Below are 19,265 nucleotides of genomic sequence, written 5' to 3'. Positions count from 1 at the left end.
TATGTCAGCAATGAACAAATGGAGTCATTACCAGATGGTAAAAATACTTTAGGCTCTCTGAGCAAGTGCTGTGTTTAAAATGCTGGTGCACGGAGCATACTTAAATACACTTTTGAAACAGCTATAGCTTTTATTAGAAGCATTTTTGCTAATGCATGCATATTACAAAATTCCTTCTGTTCAATACCGAAATGCACCTATGTGGTTTCCAATTTTGGCTGGAATATCCCTTTAAATAGCTGGTGTAGGCAACTTGCAGCATTCTGAGAACTTAGGTTACACAATTTGCTTTTTGTTTTCGCTAGGGAGCCTGGGATACACAAAAAAATATTTTTAATATTCCTTTAAATTATCAGTATATGTCCTGCACATCATTTAAAGGGATGTGAAACCCAAACATTTTCCTTTATGATTCACACTGATTATACAATTTAAAAAAAGTTTCTGATGTACTTCTATTAGCAAATTTGCTTCGTCCCCATGGTATTCTTTGTTAAAGTGATACCTAGGTAGGTATCTGGAGCACTACATAGGAGGAAGTAATGCTGCCGTCTAGTGCTCTTGCAAATGAATATTATGCTATCAAAACTGCTGCCATATAGTGCTCTAGACCCATGCATGCGCCTGAGTTTAGACCCCTGCTTTTCAACAAAATATTCCTAGAGAACAAAGACGTTTTGATGATAGAAGTAAATTAGAAAATAGTTTAAATGTGCATGCTCTATCTGAATTATAAAGAAACATGAGGGGTTTTATACCCCACTTAATGAGTACCCTGCTCTTGCAACTCCAATGATCCTTCACTTCCAAACCTTTGTTCTTTTATCTAACATATAAAGATACACGTGTTTACATGATTATGGCATTGATTTATCTGCTTGCTTAGATATCGCTTGACAAAATATATATTTAGAGAGTCATTAACCCCTTAACGTGCAGGGTACGTCCTCTAAAAAAATACCCTTAACGACCAAGGACGTACCCTGCACGTCCTCGGTGTGGAAAGCAGCTGGAAGCGATCCTGCTCGCTTCCAGCTGCTTTCCGGTTATTGCAGTGATGCCTCGATATCGAAGCATCCTGCAATAACCCTTAGTAGCCATCCGATGCAGAGAGGGCCACTCTGTGGCCCTCTCTGCACCGGATATCTATGGCTTCCATCGTTGGTGGGTGGGAGCGTGTGTGGGAGGCGGGTGGCGGCCATCGATGGCCCAGATGATGTGGAGGGGGGCGGGATCGTGGGCGGGGATGCCCGGACACGCGCACAGACGCGCGCACGTGCACGGGGAGGCGGGCGCGTGCACGGGGAGGGAGCGGGAGGGAACTGCTACACTACAGAAAACAATGTAAGTAAAAATTTAAAAAAAAAGGGAAAAAAAGGTCATCAGTGAATGTTGGGTGCTCTGTGGAGGGAGGGAAGCTACACTACAGAAAAAAACGGGTGGAAAAAAAAAATAAAACCATTTTTTTTCTCCAAACTGTTTACTGGCAGACAGCTGCCAGTACCCAAGATGGCCCCCAGTAAGGCAGAGGGGGAGGGTTAGAGAGCTGTTGGGGGGGGGATCAGGGAGGTTGGGGGCTATGGGGAGATTCTACAAAGCAGCATATATAAATATGCCCCCAAAAAAAAAGAAAAACAGAATTTATGCTTACCTGATAAATTACTTTCTCCAACGGTGTGTCCGGTCCACGGCGTCATCCTTACTTGTGGGATATTCTCCTCCCCAACAGGAAATGGCAAAGAGTCCCAGCAAAGCTGGTCACATGATCCCTCCTAGGCTCCGCCCACCCCAGTCATTCGACCGACGGACAGGAGGAAATATATATAGGAGAAATCATATGATACCGTGGTGACTGTAGTTAGAGAAAATAATTCATCAGACCTGATTAAAAAAACCAGGGCGGGCCGTGGACCGGACACACCGTTGGAGAAAGTAATTTATCAGGTAAGCATAAATTCTGTTTTCTCCAACATAGGTGTGTCCGGTCCACGGCGTCATCCTTACTTGTGGGAACCAATACCAAAGCTTTAGGACACGGATGAAGGGAGGGAGCAAATCAGGTCACCTAAACGGAAGGCACCACAGCTTGCAAAACCTTTCTCCCAAAAATAGCCTCCGAAGAAGCAAAAGTATCAAATTTGTAAAATTTGGCAAAAGTGTGCAGTGAAGACCAAGTCGCTGCCTTACATATCTGGTCAACAGAAGCCTCGTTCTTGAAGGCCCATGTGGAAGCCACAGCCCTAGTGGAGTGAGCTGTGATTCTTTCAGGAGGCTGCCGTCCGGCAGTCTCATAAGCCAATTGGATAATGCTTTTAAGCCAAAAGGAAAGAGAGGTAGAAGTCGCTTTTTGACCTCTCCTTTTACCAGAATAAACAACAAACAAGGAAGATGTTTGTCTGAAATCTTTAGTAGCCTCTAAATAGAATTTTAGAGCACGGACTACGTCCAAATTGTGTAACAAACGTTCCTTCTTTGAAACTGGATTCGGACACAAAGAAGGTACAACTATCTCCTGGTTAATATTTTTGTTGGAAACAACTTTCGGAAGAAAACCAGGCTTAGTACGCAAAACCACCTTATCTGCATGGAACACCAGATAGGGCGGAGAACACTGCAGAGCAGATAACTCTGAAACTCTTCTAGCAGAAGAAATTGCAACCAAAAACAAAACTTTCCAAGATAATAACTTAATATCTACGGAATGTAAGGGTTCAAACGGAACCCCTTGAAGAACTGAAAGAACTAGATTTAGACTCCAGGGAGGAGTCAAAGGTCTGTAAACAGGCTTGATTCTAACCAGAGCCTGAACAAATGCTTGAACATCTGGCACAGCTGCCAGCCTTTTGTGAAGTAAAACAGATAAAGCAGAGATCTGTCCCTTCAGAGAACTTGCAGATAATCCTTTCTCCAAACCTTCTTGTAGAAAGGATAGAATCTTAGGAATTTTTATCTTGTTCCATGGGAATCCTTTAGATTCACACCAACAGATATATTTTTTCCATATTTTATGGTAAATTTTTCTAGTTACAGGCTTTCTAGCCTGAATCAGAGTATCTATTACAGAATCTGAAAACCCACACTTTGATAAAATCAAGCGTTCAATCTCCAAGCCGTCAGTTGGAGGGAAACCAGATTCGGATGTTCGAATGGACCTTGAACAAGAAGGTCCTGTCTCAAAGGTAGCTTCCATGGTGGAGCCGATGACATATTCACCAGGTCTGCATACCAAGTCCTGCGTGGCCACGCAGGAGCTATCAAGATCACCGAAGCCCTCTCCTGATTGATCCTGGCTACCAGCCTGGGAATGAGAGGAAACGGTGGGAATACATAAGCTAGGTTGAAGGTCCAAGGTGCTACTAGTGCATCTACTAGAGTCGCCTTGGGATCCCTGGATCTGGACCCGTAGCAAGGAACCTTGAAGTTCTGACGAGAGGCCATCAGATCCATGTCTGGAATGCCCCATAATTGAGTTATTTGGGCAAAGATTTCCGGATGGAGTTCCCACTCCCCCGGATGAAATGTCTGACGACTCAGAAAATCCGCTTCCCAATTTTCCACTCCTGGGATGTGGATTGCAGACAAGTGGCAGGAGTGATCCTCCGCCCATTGAATTATTTTGGTCACTTCTTCCATCGCCAGGGAACTCCTTGTTCCCCCCTGATGATTGATATAAGCAACAGTCGTCATGTTGTCTGATTGAAACCTTATGAATTTGGCCTTTGCTAGTTGAGGCCAAGCTTTGAGAGCATTGAATATCGCTCTCAGTTCCAGAATGTTTATCGGGAGAAGAGATTCTTCCCGAGACCATAGACCCTGAGCTTTCAGGGGTTCCCAGACCGCACCCCAGCCCACCAGGCTGGCGTCGGTCGTGACAATGACCCACTCTGGTCTGCGGAAGCTCATTCCCTGTGACAGATTGTCCAGGGTCAGCCACCAACGGAGTGAATCTCTGGTCTTTTGATCTACTTGAATCGTCGGAGACAAGTCTGTATAATCCCCATTCCACTGTCTGAGCATGCACAGTTGTAATGGTCTTAGATGAATTCGTGCAAAAGGAACTATGTCCATTGCTGCAACCATCAATCCTATTACTTCCATGCACTGCGCTATGGAAGGACGAAGAACAGAATGAAGTACTTGACAAGAGCTTAGAATTTTTGATTTTCTGACCTCTGTCAGAAAAATCCTCATTTCTAAGGAATCTATAATTGTTCCCAAGAAGGGAACTCTTGTTGACGGGGACAGAGAACTTTTTTCTTTGTTCACCTTCCATCCGTGAGATCTGAGAAAGGCTAGGACGATGTCCGTATGAGCCTTTGCTTTTGACAGAGACGACGCTTGAATCAGGATGTCGTCCAAGTAAGGTACTACTGCAATGCCCCTTGGTCTTAGAACCGCTAGAAGGGACCCTAGTACCTTTGTGAAAATCCTTGGAGCAGTGGCTAATCCGAATGGAAGTGCCACAAACTGGTAATGCTTGTCCAGAAAAGCGAACCTTAGGAACTGATGATGTTCCTTGTGGATAGGAATATGTAGGTACGCATCCTTTAAATCCACGGTAGTCATAAATTGATTTTCCTGGATAGTAGGTAGAATCGTTTGAATAGTTGCCATTTTGAACGATGGAACCTTGAGAAATTTGTTTAGGATCTTGAGATCCAAAATTGGTCTGAATGTTCCCTCTTTTTTGGGAACTATGAACAGGTTGGAATAAAAACCCATCCCTTGTTCTCTTATTGGAACTGGATGAATCACTCCCATCTTTAACAGGTCTTCTACACAATGTAAGAATGCCTGTCTTTTTATTTGGTTTGAAGATAATTGAGACCTGTGGAACCTTCCCCTTGGGGGTAGTTCCTTGAATTCCAGGAGATAACCTTGAGAAACTATTTCTAGCGCCCAAGGATCCTGAACATCTCTTGCCCAAGCCTGAGCAAAGAGAGAAAGTCTGCCCCCCACCAGATCCGGTCCCGGATCGGGGGCCATCCCTTCATGCTGTTTTGGTAGCAGTGGTAGGCTTCTTGGCCTGCTTACCCTTGTTCCAGCCTTGAATTGGTCTCCAGGCTGGTTTGGGTTGTGAAGTATTACCCTCTTGCTTAGAGGATGTAGAATTTAAACACCAAAAAACTCTTAACCATCTCCGTGGAGATGTTGCCTGTGCAACGGCAAAGAGAATGACTGAGGTGGGCGGAGCCTAGGAGGGATCATGTGACCAGCTTTGCTGGGACTCTTTGCCATTTCCTGTTGGGGAGGAGAATATCCCACAAGTAAGGATGACGCCGTGGACCGGACACACCTATGTCGGAGAAAGAAAAAAAAAAAAACTTTTATTTTAGTACTGGCAGACTTTCTGCCAGTACTTAAGATGGCGGGGACAATTGTGGGGTGGGGGAGGGAAGGAAGCTGTTTGGGAGGGATCAGGAGGTGTGATGTGTCAGGTGGGAGGCTGATCTCTACTCTAAAGCTAAAATTAAACCTGCAAGCTCCCTGCAAACTACCTAATTAATCCCTTCACTGCTAGCCATAATACATGTGTGATGCGCAGCAGCATTTAGCGGCCTTCTAATTACCAAAAAGCAACGCCAAAGTCATATATGTCTGCTATTTCTGAACAAAGGGGATCCCAGTGAAGCATTTACAACCATTTGTGCCATAATTGCACAAGCTGTTTGTAAATAATTTCAGTGAGAAACCTAAAATTGTGAAAGAATTAAAGTTTTTTTTTATTTGATCGCATTTGCCGGTGAAATGGTGGCATGAAATATACCAAAATGGGCCTAGATCAATACTTGGGGTTCTCTACTACACTACACTAAAGCTAAAATTAACCCTAAAAGCTCCCTACATGCTCCCTAATTAACCCCTTCACTGCTGGGCATAATACACGTGTGATGCGCAGTGGCATTTAGCAGTCTTCTAATTACCAAAAAGCAAAGCCAAAGCCATATATCTCTGCTATTTATGAACAAAGGGGATCCAAGAGAAGCATTTACAACCATTTATTTCATAATTGCATAAGTTGTTTGTAAATAATTTCAGTGAGAAACCTTAAGTTTGTGAAAAAAATTGTGAGAAAGTGAACAATTTTTTTTATTTGATCGCATTTGGCGGTGAAATGGTGGCATGAAACATACTAAAATGGGCCTAGATCAATACTTTGGGATGTCTTCTAAAAAAAAATATACACATGTCAATGGATATTCAGGGATTCCTGAAAGATATCAGTGTCCCAACGTAACTAGCGCTAATTTTGAAAAAAAAAGTGGTTTGGAAATAGCAAAGTGCTACTTGTATTTATGGCCCTATAACTTGCAAAAAAAGCAAAGAACATGTTAACATTGGGTATTTCTAAACTCAGGACAAAATTTAGAAACTATTTAGCATGGGTGTTTTTTGGTGGTTGTAGATGTGTAACAGATTTTGGGGGTCAAAGTTAGAAAAGGTGTGTTTTTTTCCATTTTTTCCTCATATTTTATAATTTTTTTTATAGTAAATTATAAGATATGATGAAAATAATGGTATCTTTAGAAAGTCTATTTAATGGCGAGAAAAACGGTATATAATATGTGTGGGTACAGTAAATGAGTAAGAGGAAAATTACAGCTAAACACAAACACAGCAAAAATGTAAAAATAGCCTTGGTCCCAAACGGACAGAAAATGGAAAAGTGCTGTGGTCATTAAGGGGTTAAGGGGATATGAAATTACAATTTTTTTTCTGTCAAGATTCAAATAGATCATATAGTTTTAAATATTTTTTCCATTTACCTCTTTTATGCAATTTGCTTCATTCTCTTGGTATCCTATGTTAAAGGTGCAGTGATGGACAAAAGGAAACTAGCTGAACACATTGGGTGAGCCAGTGATTAGAGCCATATATGTGCAGCCATCAATCAGCAGTTAGCTCCTAGTGGTGTTTTGTTGCTCCTGAGCCTACCTTTCAACACAAGATGCAGAGAGAGTGAAGCAAATTAGATCATTGAAGTAAACTGGAAAGTTGTTTAAAATTGCATCTGATTTGTGGAAGTATAATTTTGACATTTAAAGGGACACTAAAGCCAAACATTTTCTTTCATGATTCAAGTAGAGAATCTAATTTTAAACAACATTCCAATTTACTTCTATTATATTATTTGCTTCATTCTTTAGATATCCTTTGTTGGAGAAATAGCAATGCACAAGGATAAGCCAATCACATGAGGCATCTATGTACATCAACCAATCAGCAGCTACTGAGCCTATCTAGATATGCTTTTCAGCAAAGTACAGTATATCAAGAGAATATAGCAAATTAGATATTAGAAGTAAATTTGAAAGTTGTTTAAAATGGCATGCTCTTTCTAAATCATGAAAAAAAAGTTGGGTTTCATGTCCCTTTAATGTCCCTTTAACCAACTAATATAATTTAAAAAATATATCTGTATATTATCCTCAGACTAATATTTAAATCTAGCATTATTTTAGTGACTTAAACATAAAGGGGACGATTTACTAATGAGCGGGCGCACATCGATAAATGCTAGTGAATTGATAATTCTAGTGAAATGCTTGTGCAATGCCGCCCCCTGCACATTTGCGGCCAATCGCCCGCTAGCAGGGGGTGTCAATCAACCCGATCATATCCGATCGGGCTGATTGCTGTCTGCCGCCTCTTACGACCGCTGCTTCTTAACTTCTGCTTCAGACGGACCTGAAGCGGAGTGGGTCGGAAGCAGCATCCGCTGCTTCATAAATCGACCCCAAAGAATTGAAGCATGATGCAATTATAGATTAGCTTTGAAAATACCTGTTTAAAAAAGGTGACTTGGCATTTGTCAGAATAACAACTGATCATATTGCTGCGATTTTATTTAAAGTGATAGTAAATCCTAGCTTTTGTGAAAGGCTAGGATTTACCAATGCAACAAATAAAGGGGACTTTCAGTCATGAAGTTAAAAATACTTCATGTTGAAAGATCCTTTATGAGTTGACATTTCCACCTCTTAGCCAATAGCAGTGCGGGCCAGCTGGCATTACGTTGCATGTCTAGTACACTATTGGCTAAGATCACCTCACTGCAAAATAGCGTTTTGCTGTAATTCATGAGACAAAATAAATGCATAACATATTTTCTATATTTGTGATTAACAAATGTTGTGGCATCTGCAAAACACAAATTATACAATAGTTACAAACCTATAAAAGTATATGGTTAGCTATCAGATCTTTAGAGCGCTTGTTTGTAGCTTAAAGTGACACAAAACACATTTTTTATGTGTGATTCAGATAGATTATAGTTTTTTTTTTCAAAAAGGTTCCAATTTATTTGTTTTAACAAATTTACTTTGTTTTCGATATTCTTTGTTGAAGAGCATATCTAGGTATGTATTGTGGAGATGTTTGGAGCTCTACAGTGGAGAAAACACTGCTTCTATCTAGTGCTTTTGTAAATTTATAGCATTCTAGCAGAACTGTTGTCATATAGTACTGCGGATACGTGCACGCTCCTGAGACTAATTTCAACAAATGATGCAAAAAGTACAAAGTATATTTGATAATAGAAGTAAATTACAAACTTTTTTTAAATTGTATGCTCTACCTGAAACACGAAAAACAAAATTTTAAGCAACTTACAAAAAAGCTTTAATCTCATTGAGTTTTACATGCTTATTTACTTTAAAGCTTCCTTTAACAATTGTGTAATATTTAAAATTAGTATATATTTCTTCTGTTATGTGTGATCAGTCCACGGGTCATCATTACTTCTGGGATATTATCTGCTCCCCTACAGGAAGTGCAAGAGGATTCACCCAGCAGAGTTGCTATATAGCTCCTCCCCTCTACGTCACCCCCAGTCATTCTCTTGCACCCAAAGACTAGATAGGAGGTGTGAGAGGACTATGGTGATTATACTTAGTTTTTATAACTTCAATCAAAAGTTTGTTATTTTACAATAGCACCGGAGCGTGTTATTACTTCTCTGGCAGAGTTTGAAGAAGAATCTACCAGAGTTTTTCTTATGATTTTAACCGGAGTAGTTAAGATCATATTGCTGTTTCTCGGCCATCTGAGGGAGGTAAAAGCTTCAGATCAGGGGACAGCGGGCAGTTGAATCTGCATTGAGGTATGTAGCAGTTTTTATTTTCTGAATGGAATTGATGAGAAAATCCTGCCATACCGTTATAATGACATGTATGTATACTCTACACTTCAGTATTCTGGGGATGGTATTTCACCGGAATTACTCTGTAAAAGTACATTAAACCTTTTAATAGGTATTTAATTCATGTTAGACGTTTTTGCTGGAATGTAGAATCGTTTGCATTTCTGAGGTACTGGGTGAATAAATATTTGGGCATTATTTTTCCACTTGGCAGTTTGCTTGTTTTGATTATGACAGTTTCGTTTCTCTCTCACTGCTGTGTGTGAGGGGGAGGGGCCGTTTTTGGCGCTCTTTGCTACGCATCAAAAATTTCCAGTCAGTTACTCTTGTATTTTCTGCATGATCCGGTTCATCTCTAACAGAACTCAGGGGTCTTCAAACTTCTTTGAAGGGAGGTAGATTCTCTCAGCAGAGCTGTGAGACTTATGTAGTGACTGTGTTTTAAAACGTTGCTCTGTGATTTTTATGTTTAAAATTTAATTAGTGTTACTTTACTAATGGGAACAAACCTTTGCTAACAAGTTGTGTTGTTTTTTAAAGAGTGATGCTATAACTGTTTTTCAGTTCATTATTTCAACTGTCATTTAATCGTTTAGTGCTTCTTTGAGGCACAGTACGTTTTTGTTAAATAAGATTGTAACCAAGTTGCATGTTTATTGCTAGTGTGTTAAACATGTCTGATTCAGAGGAAGATACCTGTGTCATTTGTTCCAATGCCAAGGTGGAGCCCAATAGAAATTTATGTACTAACTGTATTGATGCTACTTTAAATAAAAGCCAATCTGTACAAATTGAACAAATTTCACCAAACTGCGAGGGGAGAGTTATGCCGTCTAACTCGCCTCACGTGTCAGTACCTGCGTCTCCCGCCCGGGAGGTGCGTGATATTATGGCGCCTAGTACATCTGGGCAGCCATTACAGATAACATTACAAGATATGGCTACTGTTATGACTGAAGTTTTGGCTAAGTTACCAGAACTAAGAGGCAAGCGTGATCACTCTGGGGTGAGAACAGAGTGCGCTGATAATTCTAGGGCCATGTCTGATACTGCGTCACAGCTTGCAGAGCATGAGGACGGAGAGCTTCATTCTGTAGGTGACGGTTCTGATCCAAGCAGATTGGATTCAGATATTTCAAATTTTAAATTTAAATTGGAAAACCTCCGTGTATTACTAGGGGAGGTCTTAGCGGCTCTTAACGATTGTAACACGGTTGCAATACCAGAGAAAATGTGTAGGTTGGATAAATACTTTGCGGTACCGGCGAGTACTGACGTTTTTCCTATACCTAAGAGATTAACTGAAATTGTTACTAAGGAGTGGGATAGACCCGGTGTGCCGTTCTCACCCCCTCCAATATTTAGAAAGATGTTTCCAATAGACGCCACCACACGGGACTTATGGCAAACGGTCCCTAAGGTGGAGGGAGCAGTTTCTACTTTAGCTAAGCGCACCACTATCCCGGTGGAGGATAGCTGTGCTTTTTCAGATCCTATGGATAAAAAATTAGAGGGTTACCTTAAGAAAATGTTTGTTCAACAAGGTTTTATATTGCAACCCCTTGCATGCATCGCGCCGATTACGGCTGCGGCAGCATTTTGGATTGAGTCTCTGGAAGAGAACCTTAGTTCCGCTACGCTGGACGACATTACGGACAGGCTTAGAGTCCTTAAACTAGCTAATTCATTCATTTCGGAGGCCGTAGTACATTTAACCAAACTTACGGCTAAGAATTCAGGATTCGCCATTCAGGCACGTAGGGCGCTGTGGCTAAAATCCTGGTCAGCTGATGTAACTTCTAAGTCCAAATTACTTAATATACCTTTCAAGGGGCAAACTTTATTTGGGCCCGGTTTGAAAGAAATTATCGCTGACATTACAGGAGGTAAGGGCCACGCTCTACCTCAAGACAAAGCCAAAGCTAAGGCTAGACAGTCTAATTTTCGTCCCTTTCGGAATTTCAAAGCAGGTGCAGCATCAACTTCCACTGCACCAAAACAGGAAGGAGCTGTTGCTCGTTACAGACAAGGCTGGAAACCTAACCAGTCCTGGAATAAGGGCAAGCAGGCCAGAAAACCTGCTGCTGCCCCTAAGACAGCATGAACCGAGGGCCCCCGATCCGGGACCGGATCTAGTGGGGGGCAGACTCTCTCTCTTCGCCCAGGCTTGGGCAAGAGATGTCCAGGATCCCTGGGCGCTAGAGATCATATCTCAGGGATACCTTCTAGACTTCAAATTATCTCCCCCAAGAGGGAGATTTCATCTGTCAAGGTTGTCAACAAACCAAATAAAGAAAGACGCGTTTCTACGCTGTGTACAAGATCTATTATTAATGGGAGTGATCCATCCGGTTCCGCGGTCGGAACAAGGACAAGGGTTTTACTCAAACCTGTTTGTGGTTCCCAAAAAAGAGGGAACTTTCAGGCCAATCTTGGATTTAAAGATCCTAAACAAATTCCTAAGAGTTCCATCGTTCAAAATGGAAACTATTCGGACTATCTTACCCATGATCCAAAAGGGTCAGTACATGACCACAGTGGATTTAAAGGATGCTTACCTTCACATACCGATTCACAAAGATCATTACCGGTATCTAAGGTTTGCCTTCTTAGACAGGCATTACCAGTTTGTAGCCCTTCCATTCGGATTGGCTACGGCTCCAAGAATCTTCACAAAGGTTCTGGGTGCCCTTCTAGCGGTTCTGAGACCGCGAGGAATTTCGGTAGCTCCGTACCTAGACGACATTCTGATACAAGCTTCAAGCTTTCAAACTGCCAAGTCTCATACAGAGTTAGTTCTGGCATTTCTAAGGTCGCATGGATGGAAAGTGAACGAAAAGAAGAGTTCTCTCTTGCCTCTCACAAGAGTTCCATTCTTGGGGACTCTTATAGATTCTGTAGAAATGAAGATTTATCTGACAGAAGACAGATTAACAAAGCTTCTAAATGCATGCCGTGTCCTTCATTCCATTCAACTCCCGTCAGTAGCTCAATGCATGGAGGTGATCGGCTTAATGGTAGCAGCAATGGACATAGTACCCTTTGCACGCCTACATCTCAGACCGCTGCAATTGTGCATGCTGAGTCAGTGGAATGGGGATTACTCAGATTTGTCCCCCACTCTGAATCTGGATCAAGAGACCAGAAACTCTCTTCTATGGTGGCTTTCTCGGCCACATCTGTCCAGGGGGATGCCGTTCAGCAGGCCGGACTGGACAATTGCAACAACAGACGCCAGCCTTCTAGGTTGGGGCGCTGTCTGGAATTCTCTGAAGGCTCAGGGACAATGGAGTCAGGAGGAAAGTCTCCTGCCAATAAACATTCTGGAATTGAGAGCAGTTCTCAATGCCCTTCTAGCTTGGCCCCAGTTAAAGACTCGGGGGTTCATCAGGTTTCAGTCGGACAACATCACGACTGTAGCTTACATCAACCATCAGGGAGGGACAAGAAGCTCCCTAGCAATGATAGAAGTATCAAAGATAATTCGCTGGGCAGAGTCTCACTCTTGCCACCTGTCAGCAATCCACATCCCGGGAGTGGAGAACTGGGAGGCGGATTTCTTGAGTCGCCAGACTCTTCATCCGGGGGAGTGGGAACTTCATCCGGAGGTCTTTGCCCAAATACTTCGACGTTGGGGCAAACCAGAGATAGATCTCATGGCGTCTCGCCAGAACGCCAAACTTCCTCGCTACGGATCCAGATCCAGGGATCCGGGAGCGGTTCTGATAGATGCTTTGACAGCACCTTGGAACTTCAGGATGGCTTATGTGTTTCCACCCTTCCCGCTGCTTCCTCGATTGATTGCCAAAATCAAACAGGAGAGAGCATCAGTGATTCTAATAGCGCCTGCATGGCCGCGCAGGACTTGGTATGCAGATCTAGTGGACATGTCATCCTGTCCGCCTTGGTCTCTACCTCTAAGACAGGACCTTCTGATTCAGGGTCCATTCAAACATCAAAGTCTAACTTCTCTGAAGCTGACTGCTTGGAAATTGAACGCTTGATTTTATCAAAACGTGGTTTTTCTGAGTCGGTTATTGATACCCTGATACAGGCTAGGAAGCCTGTTACCAGAAAGATTTACCATAAAATATGGCGTAAATACCTATACTGGTGTGAATCCAAAGATTACTCCTGGAGTAAGGTTAGGATTCCTAGGATATTGTCTTTTCTACAAGAAGGTTTAGAAAAGGGTTTATCGGCTAGCTCATTAAAGGGACAGATCTCAGCTCTGTCCATCTTGTTACACAGGCGTCTGTCAGAAAATTCAGACATCCAGGCCTTTTGTCAGGCTTTAGCTAGGATCAAGCCTGTGTTTAAAACTGTTGCTCCGCCATGGAGTTTAAACTTAGTTCTTAACGTTTTACAGGGTGTTCCGTTTGAACCCCTTCATTCCATTGATATAAAATTGTTATCTTGGAAAGTTCTATTTTTAATGGCTATTTCCTCGGCTCGAAGAGTCTCTGAGTTATCAGCCCTACATTGTGATTCTCCTTATCTGATCTTTCACTCAGACAAGGTAGTTCTGCGTACTAAACCTGGGTTCTTACCTAAGGTTGTCTCTAACAGGAATATCAATCAAGAGATTGTTGTTCCATCCTTGTGTCCAAATCCTTCTTCAAAGAAGGAACGTCTTCTACACAATCTGGATGTAGTTCGTGCCCTCAAGTTCTACTTGCAGGCAACTAAAGATTTTCGCCAAACTTCTTCCTTGTTTGTCGTTTTTTCTGGACAGAGGAGAGGTCAAAAAGCTTCTGCTACCTCTCTCTCTTTTTGGCTTCGTAGCATAATACGTTTAGCCTATGAGACTGCTGGACAGCAGCCTCCTGAAAGAATTACAGCTCATTCCACTAGAGCTGTGGCTTCCACTTGGGCCTTTAAGAATGAGGCCTCTGTTGAACAGATTTGCAAGGCTGCAACTTGGTCTTCGCTTCATACTTTTTCCAAATTTTCCAAATTTGACACTTTTGCTTCTTCGGAGGCTATTTTTGGGAGAAAGGTTCTTCAGGCAGTGGTTCCTTCTGTATAATGAGCCTGCCTATCCCTCCCGTCATCCGTGTACTTTTGCTTTGGTATTGGTTCCCAGAAGTAATGATGACCCGTGGACTGATCACACATAACAGAAGAAAACATAATTTATGCTTACCTGATAAATTCCTTTCTTCTGTTGTGTGATCAGTCCACGGCCCGCCCTGTTTTTTTTAAGGCAGGTAAATATTTTTTAAATTATAATTCAGTCACCACTACACCCTTGGCTTCTCCTTTCTCGTTGGTCTTTGGTCGAATGACTGGAGGTGACGTAGAGGGGAGGAGCTATATAGCAACTCTGCTGGGTGAATCCTCTTGCACTTCCTGTAGGGGAGCAGATAATATCCCAGAAGTAATGATGACCCGTGGACTGATCACACAACAGAAGAAAGGAATTTATCAGGTAAGCATAAATTATGTTTTGTAAATGTCATAGTTGCTGGTCAAGTATATAAAATTAATTCAACCACCAGTCTTTTTATAGTGTTTAATTTTTTTATATATATATTTCTGTTACTTCTAGAACAGCACATGCTCGCGCTAAAGCAGATGCAGCAGATCAAGCAAGCAAAGCCGCGCAGCAGGAGTCTGATATCGCAAGAGCTGTCGCAAAGGAGCTCTCGCCAAGCTTCCATCAGCCAGGTAAATTACATTTATAACTTCCATCCTGATTTTCTTGTAGTCACAAAACCCTTTTTCTCCTGTCTTTTTTCTTTTATTTAATGTTTAATGTTTTCAAGCATATTCAGTTAAAGGGACATTGTACTGTGATTTTTTTCCTTCTAATTTTCAATGTCTTCCCAGATATCCATTTTGTATTTATCAATAAACATGCAATCTGTTTTAAAGGGATATAAAACTAAAATTAATTAATTAATGCATACTTTGTTCAAAATAAATCCTAGCTTTAAATACCTTCATATACAGCTTCTTTACACTTTTGCTGCAATTGTCTATTAAAATTCAGCCTGTTGCATCTTCCGGGTAATTTATTCAGATGACAGACAATCAGGTATTCTGTGCATGTGATTTTCTTAATTGTGAGTCCATCAATATTAAAATTGTGTGCAACTTGATTGGAAAAAGATTATACAGTTAGCCACAGCCATTTTTCAAGTTGAAAGTTAAAAGTAAACGCGTTCGCTTGAGCACAAATTAAAGGGACACTGAACCCAATTTTTTTTTTCATGATTCAGATTTTAAGCAGCTTTCTAATTTACTCCTATTATCAAATTTTCTTTGTTTTCTTGCTATCTTTATTTGAAAATCATGAATGTAGATCTTAGCAGCCAGCCCATTTTAGGTTCAGCACCATGGATAGTGCTTATTGGAGACTGACATTTACCCACCAATAAGCAAGCATAACCCAGGTTCTCAACCAAAAATGGGCCGGCTCCTATGCATCACATTCCTGCTTTTTAAATAAAGATAGCAAGAGAACTATGAAAATTGATAATAGGAGTAAATTAGAAAGTTGCTTAAAATTGCGTGCTCTATCTGAATCATGAAAGAAAATTTTTGCGTTTAGTGTCCCTTTAACCCCTTAACGACCAAGGACGTACAGGGTACGTCCTACAAAAAACGGTCGTTAACGACCAAGGATGTACACTGTACGTCATTAGTGTTTTCAAGCGGTGGAAGCGATCCCGATCGCTTCCAGCCACTTTAATGTTATTGCAGTGATGCCTCGATATTGAGGCATCCTGCAATAAAAAAATTTAGCCATCCGATGGAGAGAGAGCCACTTTGTGGCCCTCTCTGCATCGGCCATCGATGGTCACGATCGTTGGTGGGTGGGAGCCATTGCAGAGGGGCAGGTGTGCGGCCATCGAAGGGGGATGTGCGTCAGAGGGGGACGGGTTGACATGCAGGGGCCCCCGGGACCGTGTGCGCGGGGACGGGCGCGAGCATGGGGGCGGGAGAGGATGGAAACGCTACACTATGGCACAATTTGCTTAGAATAAGGTGGAAGAGAGGAGGGGGGGATTTTTATCTAAGGGATCTGGGAAGGGGTTGGTTATTGAGGGGGGGCAGCTACACTATAGAAAAATATTTAAAATAAAAAAAATGACATATTTTACAGCAAACTGGGTACTGGCAGTACCCAAGATGGCGCACAATAAGGTAGCGGGGGAGGGGGGGCATAAGTGGGGATCCTACACAGCAGAATGTGTTTAAAAAAACAAAAAAACAAACAAAAAACTTTTATTTTAGTACTGGCAGACTTTCTGCCAGTTCTTAAGATGGTGGGACAATTGTGGTGGGGGAGGGAAGAGAGCTGTTTGGGAGGGATCAGGGGGTGGGATGGGTCAGGTGGGAGGCTGATCTCTACACTAAAGCTAAAATTAACCCTGCAAGCTCCCTACAAACTACCTAATTAACCCCTTCACTGCTGGGCATAATACAAGCGTGGTGCGCAGCGGCATTTAGCGGCCTTATAATTACCAAAAATCAACGCCAAAGCCATATATGTTTGCTATTACTGAACAAAGAGGATCCCAGAGAAGCATTTACAACCATTTGTGCTATCATTGCACAAGCTGTTTGTAAATAATTTCAGTGAGAAACCTAAGGTTTGTGAAAAAGTTTGTGAAAAAGCGGTGGAATGGTGGCATGGAATATATCAAAATGGGCCTAGATCAATACTTTGGGTTGTCTACTATACTACACTAAAGCTAAAATTAACCCTACAAGCTCCCTAATTAACCCCTTCACCTCTGGGCATAATACACGTGTGGTGCACAGCGGAATTTAGCGGCCTTCTAATTACCAAAAAGCAACGCCAAAGCCATATAAGTCTGCTATTTCTGAACAAAGGGGATCCTAGAGAAGCATTTACAACCATTTGTGCCATAATTGCACAAGCTGTTTGTAAATAATTTCAGTGAGAAACCTAAAGTTTGTGAAAAAGTAAACGCTTTTTTTTATTTGCTTGTATTTGGCGGTGAAATGGTGGCATGAAATATACCAAAATGGGGCTAGATCAATACTTTGGGTTTTCTTCTAAAAAATATATATACTGTACATGTCAAGGGATATTCAGGGATTCCTGACAGATATCAGTGTTCCAACTCTTGTAACTCGCTAATTTTGAAAAAAAAAAAAAAATGGTTTGCAAATAGCAAAGTGCTACTTGTACTTATTGCCCTATAACTTGCAAAAAAAAGCAAAGAGCATGTAAACATTGGGTATTTCTAAACTCAGGACAGAATTTAGAAACTATTTACCATTGTTGTGTTTTGGTGGTTGTAAATGTTTAACAGATTTTGGGGGTCAAAGTTAGAAAAAGTGTGCTTTTTTCCATTTTTTCATCATATTTTATAATGTTTTTATAGTAAATTATATGATTTGATGAAAATAATTCTATCTTTCGAAAGTCCATTTAATGGCGAGAAAAACGGTATATAATATGTGTGGGTACAGTAAATGAGTAAGAGGAAAATTACAGCTAAACACAAACACCGCAGAAATGTAAAAATAGCCCTGGTCCCAAACGGTCAGAAAATGGAAAAGTGCTGTGGTCCTTAAGGGGTTAAGCAATGTACGCGGGGATAGCGTGCCTTCATAGCTGAAAAATATGAAAAATCATATTTATGCACTATTCATATTTAATCAAGTGTTTATCTATTTACTGTAAGTATTTCACATTCCAAAGTTCTTAACATAGAGAAATATGTTCTAAGTATTCTTAAATTAGATATTCCTGTATGTATATATATATATATATATATATATATATATATATATATATAAATATCTATACCTATATATAATTATATATACAGTTGTATGCAAAAGTTTAGGCACCCCTGACAATTTCCATAATTTTCATTTATAAATAATTGGGTGTTTGGATCAACAATTTCATTTTGATCTATCAAATAACTGAAGGATACAGAAATATTTCAGTAGTGAAATGAGGTTTATTAGATTAACAGAAAATGTGCAATATGCATCAATAAATTTGGGCACCCTTGTCATTTTGTTGATTTGAATACCTGTAACTACCTAGCACTGATTATTTGGTACACACAATTGGTTTGGTGAGCCCATTAAGCCTTGAACTTCATAGACAGGTGCATCCAATCATGAGAAACGATATTTAAGGTGGCCAATTGCAAGTTGTTGTTCTCTTTGACTATCCTCTAAAGAGTGCCAACATGGGGGCCTCAAAACAACTCTCAAATGACCTGAAAACAAAGATTGTTCAACATTATGGTTTAGGGGAAGGCTACAAAAAGCTATCACAGAGATTTAAGCTGTCAGTGTCCACTGTGAGGAACATAGTGAGGAAATGGATGACCACAGGCACAGTTCTTGTTAAGGCCAGAAGTAAAATATCGGCGAGGCAAGGGATGATGAGAACGGTCAAAAACAGCCCACAGCCCACCTCCAAAGACCTACAACATCATCTTGCTGCAGATGGTGTTACTGTGCATCATTCAACAATTCAGCGTATGGGAGAGTGATGCAGAAGAAGCCTTTTCTGCACACACGCCACAAAAAGAGTCGCTTGAGGTATGCAAACGCACATTTGGACAAGCCAGCTTCATTTTGGAAGAAGGTGCTGTGGACTGATGAAACAAAGATTGAGTTATTTGGTCATAACAAGGGGCATTATGCATGGCGGCAAAAGAACACAGCGTTCCAGGACAAACACTTGCTAGCTACATTAAAATTTGCTTGTGATCGACCCCCTGTTTATCTATGTATATGGTGTGCTTCCAGCTAGCTGTTACATTTTAGATAAGTGTGTCATACAAATATTTTGAGTCCATTCACTAAAGGACAAGACTGGTAATCAATTTCTGTGTAAGCGCTAAGGTAGTTACCATTCAAGATTCATCTGAAACACTAGTTTTTACATCTTGTGGAATATGCACACACAATAACGTTTTTAAGCTCACAACTTTATGTTTCTTGACCAAGTGCACACACAAACCTACCTACAGACACGTCATTAATGCTTTCTAGTTAAATTGCATCTCACATTATTCTAATCATGTTCTTGATATTTATAGAACTCTAGATGTTCTGTTTTGGGATAACCACTGATTACACATACAGTAAATCCCTAGTTTCCATTGAGGTAGTA

At 41.1% G+C, this 19,265-nt stretch overlaps 1 protein-coding gene across 1 annotated transcript in view; it reads left to right on the top strand.

Moving 5' to 3' along the window:
* Nucleotides 1–19,265, top strand: part of JPH1 (junctophilin 1) — a 401,933-nt gene that overhangs the window by 267,753 nt on the left and 114,915 nt on the right. The window contains exon 3 of the mRNA XM_053715136.1: nt 14,694–14,812. Coding sequence (XP_053571111.1) covers nt 14,694–14,812 — 119 coding nt within the window. The remainder of the gene's footprint in view (nt 1–14,693; nt 14,813–19,265) is intronic.

This window comes from Bombina bombina, chromosome 5 (assembly GCF_027579735.1).
Source record: "Bombina bombina isolate aBomBom1 chromosome 5, aBomBom1.pri, whole genome shotgun sequence".
NCBI classification, from domain to species: Eukaryota; Metazoa; Chordata; class Amphibia; order Anura; family Bombinatoridae; genus Bombina; species Bombina bombina.
The sequence above is the reverse complement of the archived record's forward strand: the minus strand, read 5'-3'. Positions and strand labels throughout refer to the sequence as shown.